The 24,471-nt window shown below is 44.4% G+C and overlaps 4 protein-coding genes across 6 annotated transcripts in view; 2 read left to right on the forward strand and 2 right to left on the reverse strand.

Moving 5' to 3' along the window:
- Positions 1-5,283: 5,283 nt before the first annotated feature.
- Positions 5,284-22,299, forward strand: LOC110973914 (solute carrier family 49 member A3-like). 2 transcript variants are annotated; one of them, XM_022225131.2, is made up of 9 exons: positions 5,284-6,051; positions 16,197-16,355; positions 16,843-17,136; positions 17,604-17,738; positions 18,373-18,489; positions 19,314-19,466; positions 19,825-19,982; positions 20,369-20,580; positions 20,796-22,299. In XM_022225131.2, the coding sequence occupies exons 1-9, from the start codon at positions 5,866-5,868 to the stop codon at positions 20,921-20,923; spliced, it is 1,542 nt and encodes a 513-aa protein (XP_022080823.2). In that variant the 5' UTR covers positions 5,284-5,865; the 3' UTR covers positions 20,924-22,299. The 2 variants fall into 2 exon arrangements, with proteins under 2 accessions (XP_022080823.2, XP_087001168.1); XM_087145042.1 differs by lacking the exon at positions 5,284-6,051 and adding an exon at positions 10,079-10,282.
- Positions 8,057-15,352, reverse strand: LOC110973915 (monocarboxylate transporter 2-like). Of its 2 annotated transcripts, XM_087145043.1 has the most exons (4): positions 15,042-15,352; positions 12,747-12,959; positions 9,354-10,087; positions 8,057-8,947 (listed from the first exon to the last, which is right to left on the reverse strand). In XM_087145043.1, exons 2-4 carry the CDS (start codon positions 12,788-12,790, stop codon positions 8,766-8,768), a joined length of 960 nt encoding a protein of 319 aa, XP_087001169.1. In that variant the 5' UTR covers positions 12,791-12,959; positions 15,042-15,352; the 3' UTR covers positions 8,057-8,765. The 2 variants fall into 2 exon arrangements, with proteins under 2 accessions (XP_087001169.1, XP_087001170.1); XM_087145044.1 differs by lacking the exon at positions 15,042-15,352 and having other exon boundaries at positions 12,747-13,095.
- LOC147797014 (putative monocarboxylate transporter 5) lies at positions 10,276-11,292 on the reverse strand. The gene is made up of 2 exons (XM_087145045.1): positions 11,036-11,292; positions 10,276-10,744 (listed from the first exon to the last, which is right to left on the reverse strand). Exons 1-2 carry the CDS (start codon positions 11,244-11,246, stop codon positions 10,566-10,568), a joined length of 390 nt encoding a protein of 129 aa, XP_087001171.1. The 5' UTR covers positions 11,247-11,292; the 3' UTR covers positions 10,276-10,565.
- A 1,804-nt stretch (positions 22,300-24,103) lies between the features above and the next one.
- The window catches only part of LOC110973839 (adhesion G protein-coupled receptor A3-like), a 44,119-nt gene continuing 43,751 nt past the window's right edge, over positions 24,104-24,471 (forward strand). Inside the window, exon 1 of the mRNA XM_022224984.2 lies at positions 24,104-24,327. The gene's annotated coding sequence lies outside the window, so the exon portion shown is untranslated. The remainder of the gene's footprint in view (positions 24,328-24,471) is intronic.

The raw sequence follows: 24,471 nt of genomic DNA on the forward strand, positions 1-24,471 counted from the left end.
CTGTAAAGAATTCCTGAGATTCCGATCAAACAATGACCAACACAAGGGCGCGGGGGTTCTCTGCGTCCCATATCTTGCTTCAAATGTCAACATGTGTATAAATGCATTTCATTTTGTTTTCAGATAAACGCATATAAAAGTAAAATAATGAAATAAGAGAGACAGAAATCAACAACCGTGCTTAAAACAACATCTCGGGGTTTTATGACATTATCGTGCTGTAATAAGTGTTTCCATTGCTACAACAAATGCCAGTTGGGCAAATTAAGGCCATTCACCTGCTGAGTAAAGTTGGTTCTTGGATTTACAACACAATTTCCTGTTAAAGACTAGACCTGAGCAGCTTCTGAGGGCAGTAACTTTTGCACGATAATTTTAGATGATCACATTGCATTTTTTCATGAATCCAGTACAGATGACATAATTTGATACAAAAGACTTCCATCCTATTTTGTAAAAAAGGAATCAACTGCATTGTTATCTTGTTAAATTTACAGTCAATACCAAATTGCAAAGTGCTACTTTACAAACGAACTTTGACGAGTCAGCTTTTTTTGTCATAGAGAAATCCGAGGTCCACTTGCGAAGTTGTTAGGTTTTTTAAAGACAAAATATACCCAGGGTGAAGTCAAAGAAAAGCTAATCCGTTTTTATCCTGATTTACTTAATAACTACCCGTGAATATAGTTAACAGAATTAACACAATATTTACAAAAAATACACCAACTCCGAGATTACATGTAATACCCATGTACATTAAACTATGCTAAAAGTCAGAAACATGGCTCAGGTGAATACAAATTCCTGCAGGGTTTCGTCATAATTGTCCTTTTGTTCTTTAATTCCAAACTGGTAATATGTTTCAGAGCAGTAGAGTGTGAAGAGGTTGGTTATCCCGTCGGCTTTGACACAAATTTCAGACATGATTTTCTGAAGATGTGACTGCATTTAAAATAAGTTCATCTTTCCTCCTAAAGATAAATTTGGAACAAAGCTTGCTTTTTTCCAAGACGGCGGGTTTCATCGTTTATAGTAGTAAGATGGCGGATCGATCAGACTGCCCTTGCGTCTCACATAGCGGCAAGTCTTGGTTATTTGTTGGACTTCTCTAGCTGTCGCCTCTCTGGATTTGGCCAGCTGGAGGGGTGCGAAGGGTGGGGTGGTTGGGGTGCTCTGTTGGGGTGATACGGGCTGGGGCTCTGATGGCTCGGGGACAGGGACAGGCTTGGGGTTCAGCTGGGCCTGCTCGTAGAGTGATGGTAGCTTCGCCGGGGCGCCGTATCCCTTGAGCTCGGTCTCATCCTGTTCCATCTTGGAGGATGTTTTCGCCAGCCGCCGGACGTTCAAGCCGATGTCCCTCCTCTGCGAAGTCTGAGTGCCCTGCATGTAGGACGGCACGGTACGGCCTCTGCCCTGCGAGCTGCCCGACGAGCCGAGGACGGTGTTGTTGCTGCGCCGTAGACTCGGCGGGAGATCCCGGCGGTCAATCCCCACGATGGCGTCGCTGGGCAGTTTGCCGTACGCGCTGGACTGCTTCAGGGAAAGTGCCGGTGCCGCAGGCTTCTTGTGAAATGACATCTTGTTGGCCTTATTCCATGAACTGGGAGTATATCCAAGAACGACTGGAACGGACTGGCACCAATTTCAAGCAAGCAAGGAGTCTGCTAATCCTTTGTAGTGTTTACATACAGAACTCGTACTTGTTTTTCCAGATCAGATCCCCTTTTTAAACAAAACACTTTGGGCAAATAGGACACTGAATGTCTTCACCATAGCATTGGGTTGATCGTTTCCAAGAAAGTCCCACGAAAGTCTGCTCAAAGATGCATTTATTTTGTGCGTCTAGCATGGGGGAAACAACCAGCCGTTGGAGTTTCTCCAGCACGTTGTTAAGTGCGGCTAGAAACAGAACCACGGAGTCAAATTAAGACCCTGTACATTGTTGCGCCCACAGAAGCCCTAAATCCCCCTTTTGTCAGCGGCAGATACAACCCCAGCGATTAAGCTCCGCCAATCGATTGTCTTCTTGTCACGGCTGAATCAACATGCCGGGCCAATAGCATCAACGCTTCCCCCTCTCCCCTTCCTTGCGGGTGTCCTGAGCATGGCCCGGGGAAATCCATTCCTGAACTGACATGTGTACAGTTGAGCTTAACTTTAAATCGATAATATTGCATATCGGATCAAGAGACAAATGACATCAATTCACTTTTCCACTAACTATATCGTACGCATACTTGGTTGCTATAGTGACCCATGGAACTTCGTCATTTACTGCACGTATAGGTTTAATTCTGGCTCCTTTCTCATAACGTCATGCATTATCCGGATGAATAAAATTGACAGTTTTGGCTAAGCCCAGAGAAGCAAGACGATTATTGATCGAATTTCTTTTTCCCTTCCACGTCACATTCTGTGTTTCCGACTTTCAAGACTTACTACCACCGTGACGGCAAAAGTCGGCCACATAACCAGAGCAGGGCCACGGAAATGAGAGTTGCAAATCCTGCGATCCGCAGAAATGACAATTGAATTTAGTTGGAGCTGCTTCAGAGCAACAACACCACGTGCCACTCTCGTTAACTTCCAGTATAGTCCCTGGGGACCATTCGGAGGTTACGACAAGGTACAATTCAAGATACAAGGGGATGCTTCTTTGATCATGTTTCTCGTTGCCTTTTTGCCGATGCAGGTCCACGAGATTTTGCATTAAAAAGGCAAATCTACGTTAATGGCAAGCCCGACCGTCTAGGGACGAAGAAGTTGTACGGTTGGATTGGCACAGGCACAGGACAAAGGAGGGCCGGGGAACTCGGCGACTGTGAACGAGCGGTACATGGCGTCAGTTACGAATTTCAGCCAAGCCTTATTAATTCTGAAAACGGCACCAGCTCATCGCTGAATGCCGGCTTTTGTCGGCCTCCAAATAACCCCACCCTCCCAATGACAAACTTCAAAGCACAGCATCCTAAACCGCGTCGACGAGCCGCGGATTAGTCGCTGTGTTCGGCATCTTGCTATAATTATGTCGGATCAGACGCCTTTTCTTGTTGTTTTGAATCACGGAGACGGACTACATCGAAAAGATCGACCCCGATGAGTCAGTTTGGTAAAGCAGCTAAATCAACAATGAAAAAGCCATAAACTAAACTGAGTTGTTCACCGGAGAGGAATATCCGGGTTGGTTTGGCAGATGGCGAAACGGTGAATATCATTTCTAAAGAGTAGCCAATTTTATTCGCAGGGGGTAGCTAGTACATGTACTTGTTTGCAAACTTCGATTCGACTTTGAGGTACAGATTAAGCTCTTCAGAAAGGTCTACATGTGTATACAGTCTCAGTTGGCTTTGCGTGGTTGCCATCATACCGGGTAGGGAAACCTCTTTTGTGCATACTCTGCGGAACAAAGTACTGGCCTAAAAGATGGCAGCCAAGCAAATCCTACTGTGGCCCAAATCGCACAGGTTATCCACCTCGAGGAGAAACACTCCCTCATCGGTTGGAAAAGGCCATTATGGTCGGGAGTGTTTATTTTGTTGGTAGCAATGCGACCGTAACGCGAGCATTTCATAGTTGTTCGTGAAACAGCGAAGTCCAGAAGTTGTCAAAGAAACCTTGGTTGCTAAAAAAAATGCGCCCTCTCTTGGTCAAGGCTCGAGGTCTATAAACCCTAGGGTCATTCCCAGATGCTATACCGTTTAGACAAATAATTTCCCCATACTGACGGGACTTATTTTGTCATAAGTGTGTTACTCTTCCTCCTCCTCCTGAAAGGAAAAATATGCCATGGTTTGTATAAAAAAGAAAACCCACCAGCCAAACGTTTTAGAAACACAAGGGAACAGTGGGTCCTTCTAGCTCACTGAATCACGTCAATTGGAACAATCACAACCAGTCGAGTGCCGTTCATAATGAGCTTGTTTACCTCGACCAAGCTAAGGCAGCTCAAGTTTTCCTTTGTTTTCTTGTCAACAAAGATGCGCAATCATCACTTTCTCTGAGCTTTCAAGGAAAAATCGCTCAAAACTCAAACCCATGACTTTCTGCAGTACACAGTTTCACCGACCCTGCGGGGTCAGCCGGCCAGTTGGTATCCACGTACCGCTCTCAGCGACTGCTACGAGGATTCGCGTGAGTAAAATGTAATTTCAAAAATTTGAATATGTAAGCAATCGCATGACATGTTCATTCACACGGAGCCATTAATAATGAGCTTGCTGACATGTTTGGATGGTTTCTGTCAAGGCTTGGAATTGCGAGGCAGATAAGCAATAATGCATTGCCTCCATAATCATCCATGGAGTCGTTATACATCAATTGCCATCTCGTTGCCAAATCAGTTCACGATGCCAACTTACAGTCATTTTTGTCCTAGGCATGCACTTACGACATGGCCATTAATTGGCATAAGGGGCACCTACACGGCAAATTATTTTCACCAATTTTCCTTTTCTTTTCGATATATTTTATTGCAGCAATACTGCAGTGTATTACTTCTTGTTGGTCATTTTCAGAAGCAGGAGGGAAACCCTGAAATGATATTCCATGCGAGGAAAATCTTGCGGAATTAGACAGGGACTAAGAACCCAATTCACATGTCGGCCAGGGGGGATATGAACCCAGGTGGCAGGGTTAGAAGGCTAGGAATATTACACCACCTAACCCGACTCCCCAACTTATAGCTATCGTGCTTGTCACGGTCAAGCGTCTATACTTTCTCGTTTATTCTCTGAAATGAAGTTACATTAGTGCATTTATAAAACGCCAAGCTATATTAATTCCATTGTAGTATCTAGTTATTCTTGTGTATACTTCAGAATCAGAAAACTAAAATTTGAAATTGAGGTGCCAAGGGAGTGATGGCGTTTATCGGATGATCCGAATAACTTCCCGCAGCACCGTGACGTAACACAATTGTAGATATCTAAAACCGGGCTGTTTAATACAGTACTACCGACGACAGTTGTCTTTTATACTGCCATTAATTTCAAAAATCAGCAAAAATGGACATTGGCGAATTATTAGGGTAGGAAATTGGTTAAACTGAAACCATGCATGCTGAGCATCAAACCTATCATACACACGTTACTTTAAATATGTGTAAATTCATTCATACATAATACATGCATGTCACCCACTGCCATGCTGCTGTTCTTTGGCAATTCAAATCCGGTCATCATGGCGTCATAGTGTCATGTGTTCTGTTTTCCTTCTGTATAAATCTTAGTTTCTTATAGCATAATAATTATTTCGGTTCTACTCAGAACCACACACTCATAAAAGAGATATTTTCTTGTAGTTCCAACCGCAAGCCTACCTAACTATTACTTCGGTAACCGCTACACTGCAATTAATTTTAACAAATGCATCCGCCTTCACGGACCCTCGTATCACCATGCAGTTATACAGAGGCCATTGTGATGGCATGAATATTCATAGCGAGTTCATGAATGAATGAAATTGCAAAATAGAATGGCCCATGCGACCTCGATCGGGTCTATTCACTCGTTACAAAGATTGAAATTCGTGCGGTGAGAACGCGGCCTCCGCTAGATATCACACACCATCGTCGGGACCTGGATTGCACTGTCGGAAGCCCTGCATTCTTTATGTCATTCAAAAATGCTCGTTTCCATGACGTGACCACGACGATGGGTAATCATGACCGCTAGAAAATTTGTACACGTGGGCCCGACTGCATTGTACATGTACACAGGGTTTCGATGACCGGTTTTTGCCCGTGGGTGGCTGTTGGTTTTTTACGTGTGTCGGGAAACTAAACCCTGTTTTCCCGTGCGTACTACAGTGTAAACAGGCACACACACACACACGCCTAGGTCGCGCGTCTCTGTCAGCGGTTACAACATGGCAGATGATAGGATAGCCATGGATGTTTCTCCCTCCAACGAGGACTGTATTGTGCCTCGTGACTCCCCGACGCATGGTGTCAGCGAGGAACTGGTGGACGGAGGCACAAAAAGCTACAGGTTGTACAAGACGAGATGGTGGGTGTTGGCCACCTTGTCGGCTTTGAACTTCTCTAATGCCATGGTGAGTATCATACATCACGGGAGGTGCAGATGGGTATCGCCATCGCATGACTGACTACAGGTGCCTCCATTAATATGCACACTTTGGGGTTTGTGCGTTTCACTTTCACGGACAGAACACATGTTCGTTGCGTTCGGGCGTCCAACCCCCCCCCCGGGAGCGATTTTGACGGATGCGAACATTGGAGCAAGTGTTGACGCGCATGTGGAAAGTACACCCTACTCGCGCAAGTCCCAGAGATGTTTTTAAGGGAGAGTAGCGCCAGGTTTACACTTACAGGATCCAAAATGGTTGTTAAGTATCTGTTCAGTACAACCTGCAGCTATTTTTAATCTTGTGTGCTAATTGCGCATGTGCATTGACACATTATCCACCATTTTGGTTCCAACAATTGAGAAACTCATGTCGCAACTCTCTCCATAAACAGCTCTAGCAAGTTCTATTTTTCAGGGTGACAGTCAGTTTTGGACTCACGATAAACCCCGGATATGCCCCTATGCATGTAGTCAGAAATGATATGCAATCAGGTTATGCACTGCTTGTGCCTTTGAGGCTGTTTTTATTTGTTCCAATATTTTCGTTACAGTGAAAACACAAAAGGTTTACTGGAGCCTATCCTATGGTGATACAAAGCCTTGGCCCTCCATCTCCGCATTATTAACACATAACCTCTTTGGAATTTCAGGAATACATGTACATGCTGTTGGCCAATTAATTAGACCATCAATTTCGCATTTCTGAGCTTCTCTAGCGATTGGTGAAATTCTGACACTTTTACTTAAACTTTTGATGCCTTTTTCACTTTTTTATTATTTTTGTTTCAATATGGTGAGAATAGTCAAAGTCATGAAATTGTAATAAGCCTACATCTGTATTTTAGCCCTAATTTTAGGGGAGGCACAAATGATTCGAAAAATACTTAGTAATAATTTAAGAACGAATATGTTACCCCGTCTTCCATATTGATATCTTCTGAATAATCACATCCATGACAGTGGAATAAATCATTATTAAAGCTTTCCCTTTTCGTGTTATTCATAAGAGAACAGTGCGGAGATGGGAACTGATGTGTTCTTTGACGCAAGTGCTTGTGAATGTAAAACACCAGCATTTTGTTAAGTGGCAGTTTGTGAGCCGCCCTCTCCTACCCGAGAATGTCTCTTTCGGTTGTAAATAATCATCATGATTCTTTCTTGCCTTGAAAATCAGAATTTATAATAGGCATGAGACGGACGACAAATTATGTTAATGATTTCGAGACGGGTGAGTTAGCTTGCTCCTGACTGAGAGGCATCACTGCACCAGACGACAGATCGACAATAAATTGACTAACAATGGTTCGGCCTTCTTGCTAGTTACACATTGATATCTAACGGTAATGTATTAAGTCGTGCCGGAGGCCAGTTAGTGTTATGTGCAGACACGCTCTGTCTCGTTTGTGGGTTTCGGTTTTCTGATGCACCGGCCTGTTGCTATGGCAACTGTATCGCCCCAGCCTTTAAAAATGTTGTTACAGACATATTTCTTCTTCCTTTTTTCTTTTTTTAAGCGTTTTTAAAATCGTGTGATGAATACTGCATGAAACTATACAACACGATCTTCCTGAAACCATGAGCCCCGAGCGCCACCAAGAGAGGGCGCAATTTTCTGCACAAACACCTGTGAAATGCATGCGTTATTAGGGTCGCGTAGCTGCAACAAAAAATGAGCATTCCCGACCGACATGGCTCTTTTCAAGCGAAGAGGGCGTGCTTGTGCTCAATGTGAATTATAAGTCTAAGGTTGCATCCGAATCTCTTGTCTAGAGCTAGGTCTAGGTCTTCACTCGATTGGAAATGCGTGGAGACGCGTAGACAATAGAGCTAGCCGTAGCTCTGGAAGCCCGTTTCGGACACGGCCTACGCTTATTACAGAATTTCCGCAACGTTTAATTTTTAAAGAAGAGGACGCCATAAATCTCTTCAATGATTGTCATTTAAGACCTCTTTCTGTGTTATTTAATAAAAAACCGAATCACCGCTACGACAAAAGAGAACCCATACACCTTAAAATGGATAAATTAACCCACTCAATCCCAAAAAAGAAACTTGATATCCAGCACTTTATTCCAAAACTGTAAGTTTTAAGATGTCTGATTTTGTCCTCCAAAAAAAAAGAAAAAAAAAAGGTTTTCTTGTCACACTCCATATTATCATTTCTGAATTCCCTCAAATGTCGCATTTTCCTATTTCAGGGGGAGACCATCCGCTTACTAAATTTTCACTTCTCGTACACTTAAGAACAAAGCATAAAAACACGAAACTTTGTCATAGTTTTACGTCCAGAAATCTTTAGCTCCAATAACCTCGGACATGCAATACAATGCACAAAAGGAGTGTTTCGTTTCGCTCTAAGGGGCTCGACGGTCGACATCTTCGCTGGTAACGCACGGCATGGCACCGCGCAACAAGAAAGGCACTTGGAGACTTCGTACAAATATTTCAACGTTTTTACACAATTATACATAAATCTCGATTATTTCGAATATGCATAAAGCGTCATTCACAAATCGTCCGACAGCGCACCATCATCTCCATACAAGGCCAACACATTTCACACACTGTGAGCACAAACAGGAGTTTAGGGGTTTGAGAAACTGAGAAATAGGTAAACGGGTACCAACAGGTAAACTGGTACCCACGGGTAAACAACCGGTGTTGTTGAGCCATAACGGATTATGGGTTCTGTTGTAATCTTTCCATCGTGTCTAGGGTTCGGTCGAAGCAACTACAGCTAGCACGGTTCAGCCTCTTCAGAATGGGCATGAGAACCACCATTTGAAAGGGGATTAGCAAGAGGATTGCAGCGAGGACGTAGAATATTGCAGCGTAACTCCCCGTGACGTCATACAGCTGACCTAGTGAGACAATATCGAGACAGACAGCATGAAGTTGTTAATATCATTCTGTTCGTTGTGTTCAAAGGGTGTGCGAGTGTAAGAACAAAACTGTCTGCCTTAGAAGACTGATTTCTAAATGGACATTGGCTCTTTGCGTATTTCATGCCAACACTATATTTACTCTCAATGGGAAACTTTGAGATGCTGGTGGCGGCAGATATGTCGGCTTTTTCAAGGTATCGCACGTACTCAGAACTACGCACGCCTGCTCAGAACTGGTAAAAAGGACCGGTATGTTTGTCGTCATTAAGTGTCTCAAAGTCTTCCATTGACACGCTTGAGCTTGGGTTTTCCGGGTCAGTACTGCGCCGATTATAGAACTGAAGAATTTAAAGTTAAGGAAGAAAGCATTGCGTTGCCCTACCTGCTATTATGGGGCCAAGTAAGTCACCAGTACCCCGGAAGATGTCAGTCATTCCAAGTCCACGGCCAAACCTCGTCACCCCGACAAAGTCCCGCACCAAGACGTTGTGAGCTGCCTTCATTAAGCCAGTACCCAACCCCACCAGAGCTGCCGAAACGGCAAAGGCCGCGTAGGTGTCCAACTGCGCGCTCAGGACCCCGACGAAGCAGATGAGCGTGGAGCCGACATAGACAGCCTCGGCCGTCAGCTGACGGTTGATAAGGCAGCCGCTCATCAACCGCCCGAACAGGCTGCCGAACCCGATGATGCTCACCAGGGAGGCAGCACTTGCACCCTCCGCGTCGATGCTCTCAGAGCGGGGAACGATAAAGACGATATACGCAAGGTACGAGATGTTCACCTCCGTCTGGATGATACAATAGAGCGCGAATCTGCTATTCTTCAGTAACAAATCGAATCCTAGCGCAGATAAAACTTTCGACAGACAGCCACGGTACGCCCTCTCGTCGCCGTCTTGGACGGAACGAGGGTTGTCTTCGTTGGATGACAGCATCGTAGCATTCGTCTGCTCGTCCTCCCCGCGTTGCAGTTCCAAGTCTTCACCTCGTTTACTCTCCGTTCGTCCCCACTGCAGCTTGAGAGGCCGGAACAGCGCTCCAGCGACGCAGAGATTAGCGCTGAGACCGGCTAGAATCATCAGTGCTCCTCGCCAACCGTAGCCATCAAGCAGCAACCTCAGCAGCAGGGGCTGCACGACCATGCCCACGCCGACACCCGACATGACGAAACCGTTGGCAATCGCGAAGTACTTCTTGAAGTATTCATTGACGACAACGACGGCCGTCATGACCGCAAACGAAGTACCACACCCTGGAGGAAGAAAATTAAGGATACAAGTCTTTTCATCCATTATTTTCTGCAAGCGCTTGGTAAGAATTCGATTAAGTCCAAAACCAGTTTATTCAGTTCAAATTTAGGTCATCGTTCTGCTTGCCCGGGCCGGCTTGGCCAGCAGGAAACCCGAGAGGTCATGTGAAGCCATGGAATGGCTTTCCTATTGTGACCGCGGAAGCCACAGTGTACAGGCTTTACATGGTAGCCATCTTGCAGGGCACTGGCCTACAAAAGGGAAGCCATGCAAAACCTCGATCTATACGGGTCCACCACTTTCAACCAAAGGCTCACGGTCGACTTGCTCGTGATCTAATCCTTTCATGTCTGGAATTCTTCAAAAAACGACCTTACTGTACCTGTGATTGCGCCCGCTACGTACATCTGATAAATAGTGCGCACCCAGCAGCTTGCAAACAGGCCGACGACTGTTACCATGCCGCCCAGAATCCCAGCGAAACGGCAGCCATAGCGATCGCACACAAAAGCCGCCAGAGGAGCTGGAGAAAGCATTTGGAGAGATTAGGGTGTAGTTCTGATTTCTCTCCAGTACCCAATCGAAAGAAAGAGATGCACCATGTTTGCCTTTGAAGCTCTCTATTGGATTGATGTGCATTATGTTATCATCCGTTATTCTGACTCATGCATGCTGAAAAGTGAGGTATTTTTGTGGTGGAATAGATATAGCAAATATGATGTACATGTACCGGTATCGCTCGGTAAACCTGTGCGTTTTAAACCCCAAATGAACAGTCGCACCATTACACAGCTGGAGACAAGGGGTAACTTACATGCAAAAAACGCACATGACCCAATGATGCTGCCGATGGCCCCGGTAGACAGGGCGCTGGCCTCGAACTCGTGCAACCAGCTGGTAAAGAAGACACCGCTACAGCGATACATGCCCATCGCCAGCACCAGTACAGCATGGGCCGCCACAGCGACCACGAGACCCCATCCCCCGTCAAGGGGCGGGGCTTTAACTGCCGATGGGGGCGTCATACGAGTTCAAAAGTGCACTGGGTAGAAATCGAGCCGTTCTGGTCTCGGGCAGTACGCTGTTTCCCCTGGTTGTCGTATGGAGGTATTGGTGCTTTCACTTGCTCACCATGTAGGTCAGCTTTGCCTCCGTCCATCCGCGTCAAACTGACCACCAGATCGAAAAAGGCCAGTGACTACACAGCTTTAAGCCTGCTCAAAAGGAAAAAGCAAGGCCGCGATTTGAATTGAACTTGGTAATCATTGAGCAGTTGATCCCCAACACTTCCTTGCTCACAAGTGTACATGAAGTCCGTTAGGAAACCGGAAGGTTGGATTGATCATTTCAAAATCCAATTATCAACTTATCACTATGTGCAGTGTATGGACATGAAACCGGAAGGTTGGATTGATCATTTCAAAATCCAGTTATCAACTTATTACTATGTGCAGTGTATGGGCATTGTGAATGAACACTTTGGTGGAACCATTAAAATGCCTTTTTTCGTTTTGTAAAACGTCACTTGATATTCGTTGCGTAAAGCACACAGAGTAACTCAGCTATTTATGGGTCATGCTATAAATTTAGGTCCATTTTTTTTAGTTCCTTCACATCTGACATAATTTTTGTAAGTTTAGAACTGATTCTTTGATTTCCAAGGGTAATGCAAGTTTCCTGCCAAACAAAAATAACAGTACTTGATATTCAGTTTAAGTGATCACACTTTTGGAAACTGAATTTATAGAATGACCCCATAATACACGTTCTCTCAACCACTGTATGCGTTTCATTTGTCATCTCAAAGTGTTAATCCTATACCATGGGTTTGTGGAATGAATTCTTTGGTTTTTGTTGGTTTCCTGAGTCACCTACATATAAGTTCATAGAAGCATGCTTAAACATTAATTGATTCAGCGCTCATTTTCTGAGTGGAGATGAGAATATACACCATCTCATCTGGCGCCGTGAGATATCCTGGCCGAGCATCATCGTGAATAAATGTATAATTTACGTGCACTGCATTTCGCTATGCAGCACAATAAAGGGGTCCGAAAAATGGCGCCAGTATACTCCACACGATGGCTGAATTCGGGCGGCCTGTTCTTCTTTGTTCACGAACAGCTTGATTTGTTGTTCGTGGGTTGGCCGCTCGAACGCCGGGAACGTACAACTGGTTATCGCTGGTAGTTAGTGAGAAGCAACATGCAACATGGTGGCGTTCGTGTACATGTACACGTACGTTATTTGAAAGTTTTGATAACTGGGCTGAATTCTTTTCTGTTTAAACAGGAACATTCATTTCTGTGTTATGGAAAACAATTAATGTAAATTTTGCAAAACTTCTTCAAACTCGACCAAAATGTACACCCACTTGTCAGCACACTACACGGGGCTGTTATGTTGAAACGACCCCAGTGTTGTTCCTCGGTTCATACACGCATGCATGATCCGTGGCGCGCACCTGCACTTGACTAGAAGCACCCGGATGTATATTGGAGAAAACAGAAATTTGTTGTACCAACCTTGTAATCGTGCTGTGGCACTCGTGATCACTAGGCTTGCACATTATCTCTTGCTGAACTGAAGATTCCTCTTATTTAAGCAAATGTGCATTGTATTCAGGATACCGCTGACTCAAAAAGATCATAGCTGACAATGTTGCTGCTTTGCAGATATACAAAGTTCAGTTCGAACTCGTCATGCATGCACCGTCAGTCGTCTGAAAAGCTTTTGAGCTGCGTAAAAAAAGCAAAGAAGTCCTCCATTCTGTCAAATCAATCAATAAAGAGTCGTGTTTTGTAGTTGAATGGGCGTACAACTAGCATCGCCAGGTACATGTACTTTGAAAGTCGGCGGCAATTTTGAGGCTTCTTGTGATTCCTAAAGTCGGACTCGCGGGTTTACAGATTTATACCTGTCCAGGATTGCACCCTTTTGGGTAATAAAACGCACGCGTTGTAATTTGTACTATGTACAAATGGGCCATGAAAAGCGCGTTACGACATCGCGAACATACATTAGGCCCCTACCGCATGTTCTGTGAACGTTTTGCCATTTTTGCACGGGCGACCCAAACCTTGCAAAAAAGTTCATCCCTGGTTGGCATCAGCTTCTGCCTCGAAATACACTTTTGCCCCGTTAATGGGCCCAATTCGCAGGGGTACTAATAATGGAAAGCGCTTTGTTTGTAGCTCTGTATATAATTTATTGTTATTATCAATGTGGAAGAGTGGGGTAGTTTCATACGTGCAGAGAATCATTATAAATTGTTTGAATTGCTGTATCATTTTTCTTAACGCTTACTGAATTAATGCCGTTTTACCTGTTCCGACGGTCTGCCATTCGCCAATAATGTATACATGTATGTATGCACGACCGTGCCCATTAGCCTAACAGGGGCTGGCACGCTTGTGGTCTTCAACTTCAATTGACAGTAACGACAAAATCATAATTTTGTCAGATTGAAGTTAATCTTGCCTTTTCTATCGCCGTTGATGCGTGTCATTATGCATGCGTGCCAAATTTTGAAAGTGTCAGGTCTTGGACAGCCGAGTTCTTGGGGAAGGGAGCGGAATCTAGCACCCACCCACCCCCAGGTCTGTGAGATGGTCCAAAATAACAAAGCTCAAGAGGGTTAAAGGTTAGCGTGTGATGGACTGCTCAGAAGGATGGCTGTCCTGGGCTTCTAGAATTTCTGGATCAAGTTTGAAAGCAAAGAATAGAACGGTTTGTGGACTTAGTTATCTTCCTAAGAAGAATGAGGGAAGGGGTTGACAGGTCGGAGTCACCGATTCTAAGAAAAATGCTTTCTTCTTCCATGTAAGAAAACAAAGAGAGAGAACAACCACCGGGACTACATTCGCGTAGCAAGCTGTGAGCTCTGCCTTCCAGAACAATAAATTCAGTCCCATGTACTACTACAAGACAACAATGACAACAACCTCCACACCATAGGAATATTATTCCGCATGAAACATATCAATTAAACGTTTGAGGCACGCGGTAATTCCAGGTTAGTTTACAACATTTTCAGTTTCTGATCAGTATAGTAATAATAATGATAATAATTTATTCATTTATAAAGTGCACATTTCATAAAGATATGTTCAAATGCGCTGTACAATGAAGACATTAAGCGTGGAACAATGAATACATTTAAACATGGTTGAGCCGATGGCATACAAGGGCGCCTCGGGCAGCCGCCAAACGACCCACGTTCACCAGCATCAGTAAAGGGGAGATAGTAAGAAGCAGTTACAGTTTTTAGAGGTGGGAGGAAAACCCCAGAGGAATATTCTGGGCAAAAGCTGAGGTGTCAGGTAGGGACTGAAAACCCAATCCACATGTGGACCGGGCCGGGGATCGAACCCGGGACCATGAGGTGGAGGGCGAGGAAAGAACTACCTTATCCTAGAGGTTATCCAATGATGCCGTTCTTGAGCCATTTCCCTCCAACACTGTCCAAATAAAATCAGCAGCCCTACCCCTAACTTCTTCAACCACTGGTTCTTCTCAGAACCACACACTCGTAAAAAACTTTCCTTGAACATGGTGCAACCGCAAGCCTACCTAACATTTTGAACTCCCTATAGACGTTTGCACCATATCAGGGCCTGATAAGTTCATACGAGCGCGCTTTACAAACACACACTTGAAGCCAGCCATTCTCACGGCTTCCCTCCTTTTTTCCATAATTGCAAAAGTCTCAGTTAAGTCCATGAGTCACAAAACCGGCAGTCAAGCCATGTAATGCGTGATTTGTTGGCTTGGGAATCGCGGGATGGTGTGGCTAAAATATTTTGGACTTTTTCACTCACCTGCACGGTGTATGGAATGTTCACCCGGTTACTGCTCGTCCAACCACCATTTTTCTTTATTGCTGTATACAAAATGAGCCGGGGTCATGGACGACCGTGACATGGGTCAAGCCTGTTTGCGGATTAAAGTTCAGACAGGGTACTAAACTAGGGCACGGTCAGTGTAAACACAAGGCGCAGAAGTAGACTGGTGTACTGTCCTATATGACAGGTGAAGCGCAGACCTCAATCGACGAACTGATTTTCAGTTTCAGGAATTCAAATGCGTATGGAAATACGATAGGCTATATATAACGAAGGGTTGGTCAAAATATCTATAGGCTAATGATCTTGATGTCCTCGCTAATATGGGCGATTCACAATAGTGCGCCTCTAAGAGTTGGCAACGCGTTGACCAATCACTGTGCACGAAATTTGTCGACCCAACGCGCGTTTGGAAAGGGTCGACAGATTTCGCACACTGTGATTGGTCAACGCATTGCAGACTCTTGGTGGTGGACTTTTGTGAATCGCCTCTATTGATCAATATTTGGCCAACATTTTAATGTCAGTCGTGGTGAAACATACCGCTCAACTTCCCAAATCAATTTTTATCGTCAGTTTTCCAAGTCTAGTCACCAGCCTCCTGGACAATGATCAGTCTGGCCCTGGCAGTACAAAAGGGGGGCCTCAGGGGTGCCCTTTATTGAGTGGTCACTGAAAAGAAATGAACTGCGCCACGCACGTGTAATGGCTGTGTTCAAGTTCATTTCAAGATTCTGAGCCTTGAGGGGATCCGCCCCCTGTAGTCACACTAATGGCAGGAAATCTGTTACACGCCGTCCTCAAGTAGAATCACCAAAATGCCATTGTTGAACAAGGGTGGATCCATGGACGGAGGGGGGACTAGGGGGTCTGGTTTCATTTTCCTCCCTTCAAAATGCGTGTGAAAGCACCAAATGTACTTTCGTCCCTCCTAATTGCTTTAACAAGTTTTTGTATTTTAAATCTAAAATTTCTGACTTCCATCAGAAAAAAAGCCTTCCACTGAGAATTTAAATCACGATCACTTCCCTGTTGTCGAGCAGCTTTTTGTGACTTGCAGTGAGCGAGCCTTTGACTTTGGTCACTGTCTTCACGTTGGAAGACAGTAAATTTCCCTCTTTTTTGTTCCAGGCATGGATATGTTTCGCCGCGATCACGAACATCACGGCGACGTACTATCAGGTGTCACCTGACGACGTAAACTGGTTGTCGCTCATCTACCTTGTAGTCACAGTTCCTATCGGTTTCATCGCCAGTTGGGTGCTGGACACGTTTGGCATCCGAACAGGGGTAAGTGCGCAAGACTCTATATTTAGACTTGATACCAGAAGTCGTTACACAATCATGCTTCTCCCGTTGGCACATCTCGTCACACGCATTGCTGACACATGATACAGGACGTGTATGAGCCAACTTGGTATTTCAACAGTTTAAAAAGTGCGTGCCCAAATTAATAAAGCGTGTCCGAGGTCATTCGTGAACAGTCACACGCGAGCGCAAGGTCTGCCCTATCAGCGCGGCCATACGCCGATACGCAGTACGGCTTTGGTCTCGAATGGCTTCTCCTTTTTTGAAGTACACCCCTAGAGCCATATATCTCTATGAGTACACCGAACTAGCTCAATAAGTTAGTGCTAGTTAAAAGAGTCTTTTCCGGATAGCACCATCATAAGAAATTCGTAAAATTTAGGACAGTGATTTCTTTCTGAAATTAACGACTTCACAAAACGATTCTTAAGCACGTTATTTATACCTTGCACTTGAATCCCCAACCAAGATGCTGATAGGATCTTGGACCAACCTTCTAGGCATCATCCTGAGGTACCTCAGCACCTTGTCTACCCTCCCCGCGGACGGCCGCTTCGCTGTGGTCATGTGCGGCCAGGGCCTGGCGGCCTTTGCCCAGCCCTTCCTCCTCTTCGCCCCAACCAAGCTGGCGGCAGTCTGGTTCCCGGAGAACCAGCGGGCCATCGCCAACACGCTGGGCTCCATGGCCAACCCCCTGGGGATCCTCATCTCATTCCTGGTGTCGTCGGCCATCGTCTCCGTGCCTTCCGATTTGCCAACAATGGTTTGTATCTGTTAAAATGGAACCTTTTAAAGACAATCTGCCCGTGGATAGACGTTGGTGAAACGGGATGCAAGTTTTGGCGGGTGTGGGAATTCGCTCGCAGCGAGTGTACTGCTCCTATATCTATCACATATTATAAAGGGGACTGGAGGGGGCATTAGATCTTTTTTGAGTTCTCACTGCACCTGGCTGTGATTGGAAACATAACGGGAAGCCACCAACAGCCGAATCCGATAAACGTGCATAATTGCTGACCACAGCCCAAACTTTGAATCGCAGCATTGGATAGATCTTCCCACTGTTGTATTTTGCATAATAAATTCGCTCTCATTTTCCTATTAAGCTCTCTTCATTGCAAGTGACTTCAGGAAATTCCCGACGCTAGTTCTTGGCAGTTAGGCTTTCACGTACTACCAGGGATTCTATTTAATGTTGTTACGCCAGTGCTTAGTATTATTTTTTGGCAGTTGTGGGTGTACATTATCCCGGCGGCTGTTGCATGTGCGATGTGCACTTTGGGAGTTCGCCGAAGTTCTCCGCCCACCCCTCCCACGGCCAGCGCTGCAGGAGACCATGAAACGTTTTACGCAGGGATGAAGAAGGTAAAAAATATCAGTTATTACAAAAAGTTCTTTGCCATCCAATGTAATGTTAGAAAGTTCTTTTCCAAAATAATAAGCGTTGGATTCCACCCGATCGATTTGAATATCACTGGGTAAGCGTAGAAATAACTGCCGTTTTCTTTTTAGTTCAGTCGGTACATAGTTTTCAAAATGATTGTCATTGGTTATGTAAACCAGACCCGGAATCAACATTCTAACAGCATCTCTCGCTCGAAAAATGTGAAATTCCACTTGAATTTGTTTCTTCAAATTGTTTTAAACTGTGCACAAAACATCAGCTAATTCATTCACTTCGACTTGGCGGTGAAGGAAGAAAGTTTCGTTAATATCGAGGAAAGAATTCATGGGGGGCGGGTTCTACCTCGCCTGTCTTCCGCGCAGAGTGGCTTTTCGAGACTGGAGATATAATGGATGCCTGATGGACACGCATACCGTAGCAAATTCCGTTCACTGGACCACTGAAGCTTTCTCATGTCAAACTTGCTCTCACGCACGTCACTTTCATTTACCGAATGAGTAAGTACCGTCAGAATATTATAGATTTATTAATCTTATCGGCCGAGAACAGAAAGATGCTGTCTTTTATCCTTCTGCATTCTCTTTTTGTCCGAAGTGTGTGCGGAACGTGCCCTTCATGATTTTATTCCTCACCTTTGGAGGCGGGTATGGTCTCTTCAATGCCCTGAGTACGTTCATGGAACAAATCGTCTGCCCGTTAGGCTACAATGACGTAAGTATCATAAAATGGACGCAGTTAAGGCTTGAGTCAACACCTCTGAAATAAAATGTTTAAACGAGCGAAATTGACGTCCCGTGAAAGAAATGATTTCCGTTTGCCTGACACGTAATTTAAGGTAGAGTCTTATCAAAGTTAAGGAAAATAAAAAAATACGAATGGTAAACATGTCCTTGTCACAGCAAACAGGTTTCTTTTAGCGTAACTAGAAAGACACTGTTTTTAAACATTCAGCAAAATATCATTATTTACATCTGTTGGGTTGTTAGGTTTTTAAATTCCATGATTGAGTCAAATGTAGTCAACATCTGAGTGAACTTTGGTACACAGCAGGCGGTACTTTATTCTTGTCACTTGCATGGAAAGAGTAAAAGCCTACTTTATGCAGATATCACGCAGCACTTCAACTGCATGTAATAAAAATTTGCAGCGGGTCCTATTTATCCAAGTCGTTTTTCGTGATATGTGGTTTCGAAGATGCATGGCGATATTTCCTGTCCTCTTTCTCTCGATCTGGCGTCGTGTTCTCGTAATGGTTTAACGCACATGGATGACTTCGGGATCGGTACAAAGCCCATATGTAGATGTCTCAAAAGTCCAAATTTGGGAAGGTTTCCTTATTATGCCGCAACAGCTCACAGTTTGCCTTGATTTCCAATGCTATTAAAAAGTCCTGGAACTGTTTAACTTTTTCTCGGTCCCCCCCCCACACACAAAAATCTCTCCCAAACTGTGCCTTTCTCTGCATGGTGGCTGATTCGTTTGCCCGGAGTTTTGGTTTGCTGTCATGAAATCCAATTGCTCCCACCCCCTGACAGGATTTTGCCGGGCTGGTCGGTGGCTTGATGATTGCCTTTGGGTTGATCGGTGCCGTCATCTCGGGACTGATCGTGGATCGAACTCGGGCCTTCACGCCCGTCACCAAAACATGCTTCAGCCTGGCTGTCTTGTGCGCCATCGTGATGTCAGTGGTAAGAGAGGCATGCTCGGGCTTCGCTCACGTGACCCGTTGCGGCTCAATACTATGCTTTCTAAGGCTTTGGCAGTTGGGTTAGATTATGATTGAAATCATAATTATATACTCTATATCTTCGAACGTACCTGGCTTCTTAGTGCATGAAAGTTTGATTCTGTTCTTGTTTCAGAGTTAGGACATGAACGTAAGTTCACAAGATGTCAGATCATTGAATCGTTTGTGTGTTTACTTTTCATTGCTTTAAAACTTCCTTGCTTCAGTTTAAATAGATTCTTTTGAAAGACTGTGTTAAATCCTTCGAAAGTTTTTGCCCTCTGATGACGAGTATCGATTGTGTACATTCCTTGATGCAGTTCACCCACTTTGACAACATGGGAATTCCCATCGCGGTCTTTGGGGTAGGCTTTGGTCTGTTCGGCTTTGCCCTGTTTCCTGTCGCTCTGGAGCTCGGAGTGGAATGCACCCATCCCGTTGCAGAAGGGACCAGCGCTGGCTTGCTCCAGATATCCGGGTAGGTTGTGAATTGAACCCGGCCATAAACTGCGTATGAATTACCCGCGCTTGTGTACGCCTGTGGCTATTACCGTAAACATGTTTGTTATTGGTGGTCATAAAACCCAAGTATTTCGGGCACAGCAAACTCCTGAGCTTGAGAGGAGACTATAGTCTTCACACCTCGTGGAAGCTTCTGTTGAAATATCATTCAGAGCCACAGTTAAATGTATAGCCTTTCTCCAAGTCGCAGGTTTTCCCAAAGAGTGTAAAAAAATTCGCTACCTCTCACTCGAGAGGTGTGTTTTTGCAAAATGCCATCCAAAGTTCCTGCACAGAATTAAAATTTTAAAAAGACAGTTAACAATACTGACAATATCACTTCATTTTCACTTCATGTTTCAGCCAATTTCAAGGCATCATTCTGATTCTTATTGGTCAGTATCTGGCCCAGCCCCTCAACACTGAGGACAAGCCCATTCAGCAATGTATTCCAGTGAATGTGACGACTATGCGTGGCACCTACGTACCAATAACGTCAGCAGATAACGTCACGTGGGTGATGTCAACCACTGGAAAACCCAATGTTGAGCCAAGATATATACAAGATATGTCGAGTGAGTGATTTACAACATTTTCATGACTCCACATCTTACTGGAATGCCATGCTTCGCCGGAAGAAAAACATCTCTGTTTCAAGTAGATCTGCATCAATTCCTCATTATTTTTTTTTCTCAACGAAACATCTCAACAGTAGTTTGGTTTGTAATGTTATAGCATCTTCCGTTGTAGCCATTCATTCTATTGTGTTTCACCAATTGTGTCTCCCCAGTTCCTCTGTATATTTTTTGCGGTTATGCCCTGGTGTCCTGCTTGATACTGGCGTTCGTGTTCAAGACCAAGTACAAACGAATTGAGGCAGAGCGGTTCACCAAGGAATCTAACGGAGGCATCAGTTGAAGGCTTTCGACGACTGCAACAAGACTAGTGGCAGAAAGGGATAGAGCTGAGCTGTTGTTAGGTGGCACGCCCATTTTACTAGCATATTCTGTGTTTGCGTATGTACGTGTACATCCTATTTATATGGTGCTGCGGGCCATTGCTAAGGTGCCTGGTTTTTCTCCACATCATAGTACTTAATAACATGAGTATTTTCATTGTTAAAACTCAGGAAAAAATTCAGGGTTCAGTATGGACGGCTCTGTACCCAAAGGTGTATTTATTTCATTAAAATGGAATCGAAATCAGAAGGCTACATGGAATAGCCACGGCGCACTACCAATACCCGATCAGGCTAAATTCAAACAGAATTGTTGGCGTCATTTTGCGTTAACACTAAAACTCATAAGTGGGAAGTCTCCTGCAATTTTGCCAACGTCATGAACTCATGATATTTGCCGTAAGTCTGTGTTCACTACAGCAGAAAAGCCGTTCGTACTATACGCCAGGGTACCTTAACCCTAACAGTCCCCCATCTTCCGATTTCAATAAAGGATGCCTCCATGGGCTAACTACATCGTGAATTTTTATTGTGTGTTCAAACATCGCTGTCGCCGCGTGTTTATTATGTTAGGAAAATTATTTGTCCAAAGAAGTTTGTGTGCTCTTTGACATGTTTACTGCTTTGTTGTCTCCGTGATATGAATATCATTACACTGGGAAAAATAGTTCTAGGCAGGACTATAATTCCTTTTTATCCTTTTGCCCTTTTTGTTCATCATTATACATGTATATTAAACCTTCTTGTATGAATGTCTTTGAAGTATTCAAGTTATTTTATTAACGTGTTATATGAACTCAGTAGGTCTCTAAAAGGTCTCTTTAATTTCACGAATTGACATTTTAAATGTTTGAATATGTTACATGTTGTTGCCTTCCAAGGAGAGGGGGTCGTGGGTCAAAATAATACATTAAATACAAGCAAACGACTTAATCTTTTACCATTCTAATCACGTGCATTGCGGGAACTGATGTTGCTGGTTGGTTGGTATAACTGGCGGCAGGTGGACGATGGGTATCTGTCATGGTAGTTGTGATAACAATATGCACGATGCTGAGAACTTCAAGTTTATACGTGTATAACGCTAATTTTAACGTAAAGTGGTACCCTGACACTACGTTTTTGCCAATTGTACTCACACTGCTGGGCAGGGCAGATCGGACGTATAACAAACACTGATAGTTTATAAACGTACACTGATCATTTGTCTTTTGAGGTGGGACGTGTGAAGAAATTTAAAGAGTTAAACCAGATAAATAGCTGACGTTTACCAATCAATTAGATGATTTAAGATTGGAGTTTTTAAAATAAATTTGTGCCTTGAAAAGTGAACACATGTCATTGTGTGTGTGTATGTTCTCGAGCCTCTCCAACTCTCCTTAGTTTTGTTTTGGCCTCAAAATGAACAAGACTGACTTAGTTTGGTAGTCTTTTTGGTCTGTCTGCAATTAGGCCCTACGATGAGCCAGTTCGGTGTTTCAATGGCGCGTGCCTAAAATGAAGCCTTCAAGTTGTGTCCGAGGTCATTCGGGAACGCAACGTCTACCTTATCGCCTTCTCGTTCATGTGCTTTGTTCTCGAATGACCTTTTTGAAATACCGAACTAGCTCATCGGTGGTAACCTGCCAGTTCTGCTGTGTGCGACTGCTCGTCCGCAGCTGGGCGAGCGCCAATGCATAGACTAAAGCTCGTTGGTGAAGTTACTACAAATTATTACGAACTGTTTTTTTAACGGACGTCGTCCCTCGTGGGATCTGACGCCACCCTGGGTTGAATGCTGTGTGGAACATGGACTTGGAGGAAACTTAACTTTCGTGCGCCTTGATGTAGTAATCACTGTAAGTTTTAAAAAGGCTCGACCCTTCACTTTCAAAAATCTAATTATGTGCGCATGCACATAAATGACGTGGAGGCAAAAAGCTTGAGCTGCCCATTGAAAATGTATTGGGGCAGAAATTTCAACGTCATTTTCTCTTAGCTTCTGCACCTATTTGCTCTTTTGTCTTTGGAAAACCCTCTGAAATTATTACAGCTATTGCTTTCTGGTCTAAAAGGATTTTAAATTTGACTAAATAAAAAAGCAGTCTTTGCTTTCTCCCCAAGCGCACGAGGTAAAAAAAAAACAGGGCTCCTTGATGACCATGACCCCCCCCCCAAAATGATGGTTACGGTATGTACTTCAGGGTACTATGCACCACTCGTACTACGTTGAATCGAGGGCTGAAAGCAGGGTGAATTGCGGGCTACAGTAAAACTCTCCGTTTTATTTCCTCACTAGAACGATTGCAAGTGTTGTGGTTGTTCTGTTCTAACGGCGCTTTCAGCCACTCAGGTATACGTTTATTCATAACCTTTATTAATCAGCTTCACATTACGGAGGAGGAAACCGGAGTACCCGGAGAAAACCTGCGAGAGCGAGTATGACTGGAAACCAAATGCACTTAAAGCCTGGGCCAAGCTGGGACTCGAATCCGGGCCTCATTGGTGCAAAGCGAGGAAAGAACCGCTACGCTAACCCGCTGACCTGCTAACCCGCTCCCCCCTCCCCGATTGTGAGTGTCCTCCACTGATCTCTATTATTAAACCCTACTGCAACCGAAAGAGGGCGCTGTGGTCTGCGCTCACACCCATCAGAAAATTTACTTTGCCTTGTTAAAACTTAAAAGATGAGGAGAATTTCGTTTGCTGTATATTCTATTACTGTTGCACAGTATGTAAGATTTAAGTTTGCTCTTCTGTCGCACTATTATTAAACTGTTATTAGTACTAAATAATTGGTAAAGATTTGAGCTTTCATTATCTATTCCTTCAGATACCGTGACGTCATTTCGTTGACCACATGCGCACCTTCGAAATCTCGGTTTGGTTCCTAACCGAATCGTCTGAGTATCACCTCCTAACCACTTGCTCCTGCGGATATTTATCTCAGTAAAAGGACACAATTTACTTCAGTCGCATAAAAATATATTATATCGACTCAAAAACTAAACAGTGTTCATTTACTCTACCCAATATCCATCCAACCATCAGGTGTTTTGATGTTAGGATGAAGCCCGTAGTGGCAACCGTACCACAACGAAGCCGAGATTTGGAAAACCATCACACTTTATGTGCTGGCGCGTCTGGTATCTTGTCGATACGTCACACGTAAACAATGCAACGCGGGATAGCGAGGTACGCCGTTCTCGCAAAAATCGTTTTGTGTCAGTACGATACATACAGTCTCTTGCGGGACACGCGGATCTTGGTCCTAAAGGAATGTGGAAATGGTGCCGATAATTCCCGTCACCACCGAGCTTTCGGACAGTGATTGGGATAGTCTGAGTCGCCTCTGCTAGACATGCTGTGCGTTGCACAAAGCCTGGTAAGTAAGAACAACACGCGGTACCTTGAGCTTCAAGGACTGTACTGAGGCCTAAATACTTCCAGCTCCACATCAGTGGACCGCCAGCGTCATGCCAGTGGTCTATTCATTCAGTCATTGTCATTCAGGCTAGATCCACAGTGC

The sequence above is a fragment of the Acanthaster planci genome, linkage group LG13 (assembly GCF_054643075.1).
Source record: "Acanthaster planci isolate LZ-2023a linkage group LG13, COTS_SCS, whole genome shotgun sequence".
NCBI classification, from domain to species: domain Eukaryota; kingdom Metazoa; phylum Echinodermata; class Asteroidea; order Valvatida; family Acanthasteridae; genus Acanthaster; species Acanthaster planci.

Excerpts from the sequence above, each read along its gene's own strand:
- LOC110973914 (XM_022225131.2), top strand. The coding sequence starts at position 5,866 with ATGGCAGATGATAGGATAGCCATGGATGTTTCTCCCTCCAACGAGGAC. Across the intron at positions 6,052-16,196 it reads TGAACTTCTCTAATGCCATG|GCATGGATATGTTTCGCCGC; the intron begins GTGAGTATCATA and ends TTTTTGTTCCAG. Across the intron at positions 17,137-17,603 it reads CTTCCGATTTGCCAACAATG|TTGTGGGTGTACATTATCCC; the intron begins GTTTGTATCTGT and ends ATTTTTTGGCAG.
- LOC147797014 (XM_087145045.1), bottom strand. The coding sequence starts at position 11,246 with ATGACGCCCCCATCGGCAGTTAAAGCCCCGCCCCTTGACGGGGGATGG. Across the intron at positions 10,745-11,035 it reads GTCATGTGCGTTTTTTGCAT|CTCCTCTGGCGGCTTTTGTG; the intron begins GTAAGTTACCCC and ends TGCTTTCTCCAG.
- LOC110973915 (XM_087145043.1), bottom strand. The coding sequence starts at position 12,790 with ATGTGCAAGCCTAGTGATCACGAGTGCCACAGCACGATTACAAG. Across the intron at positions 10,088-12,746 it reads TGCCACAGCACGATTACAAG|GTTGCTGCTTGATGGCTACG; the intron begins GTTGGTACAACA and ends CCTGCTGCTGAG. Across the intron at positions 8,948-9,353 it reads ACTTGGCCCCATAATAGCAG|GTCAGCTGTATGACGTCACG; the intron begins GTAGGGCAACGC and ends TTGTCTCACTAG.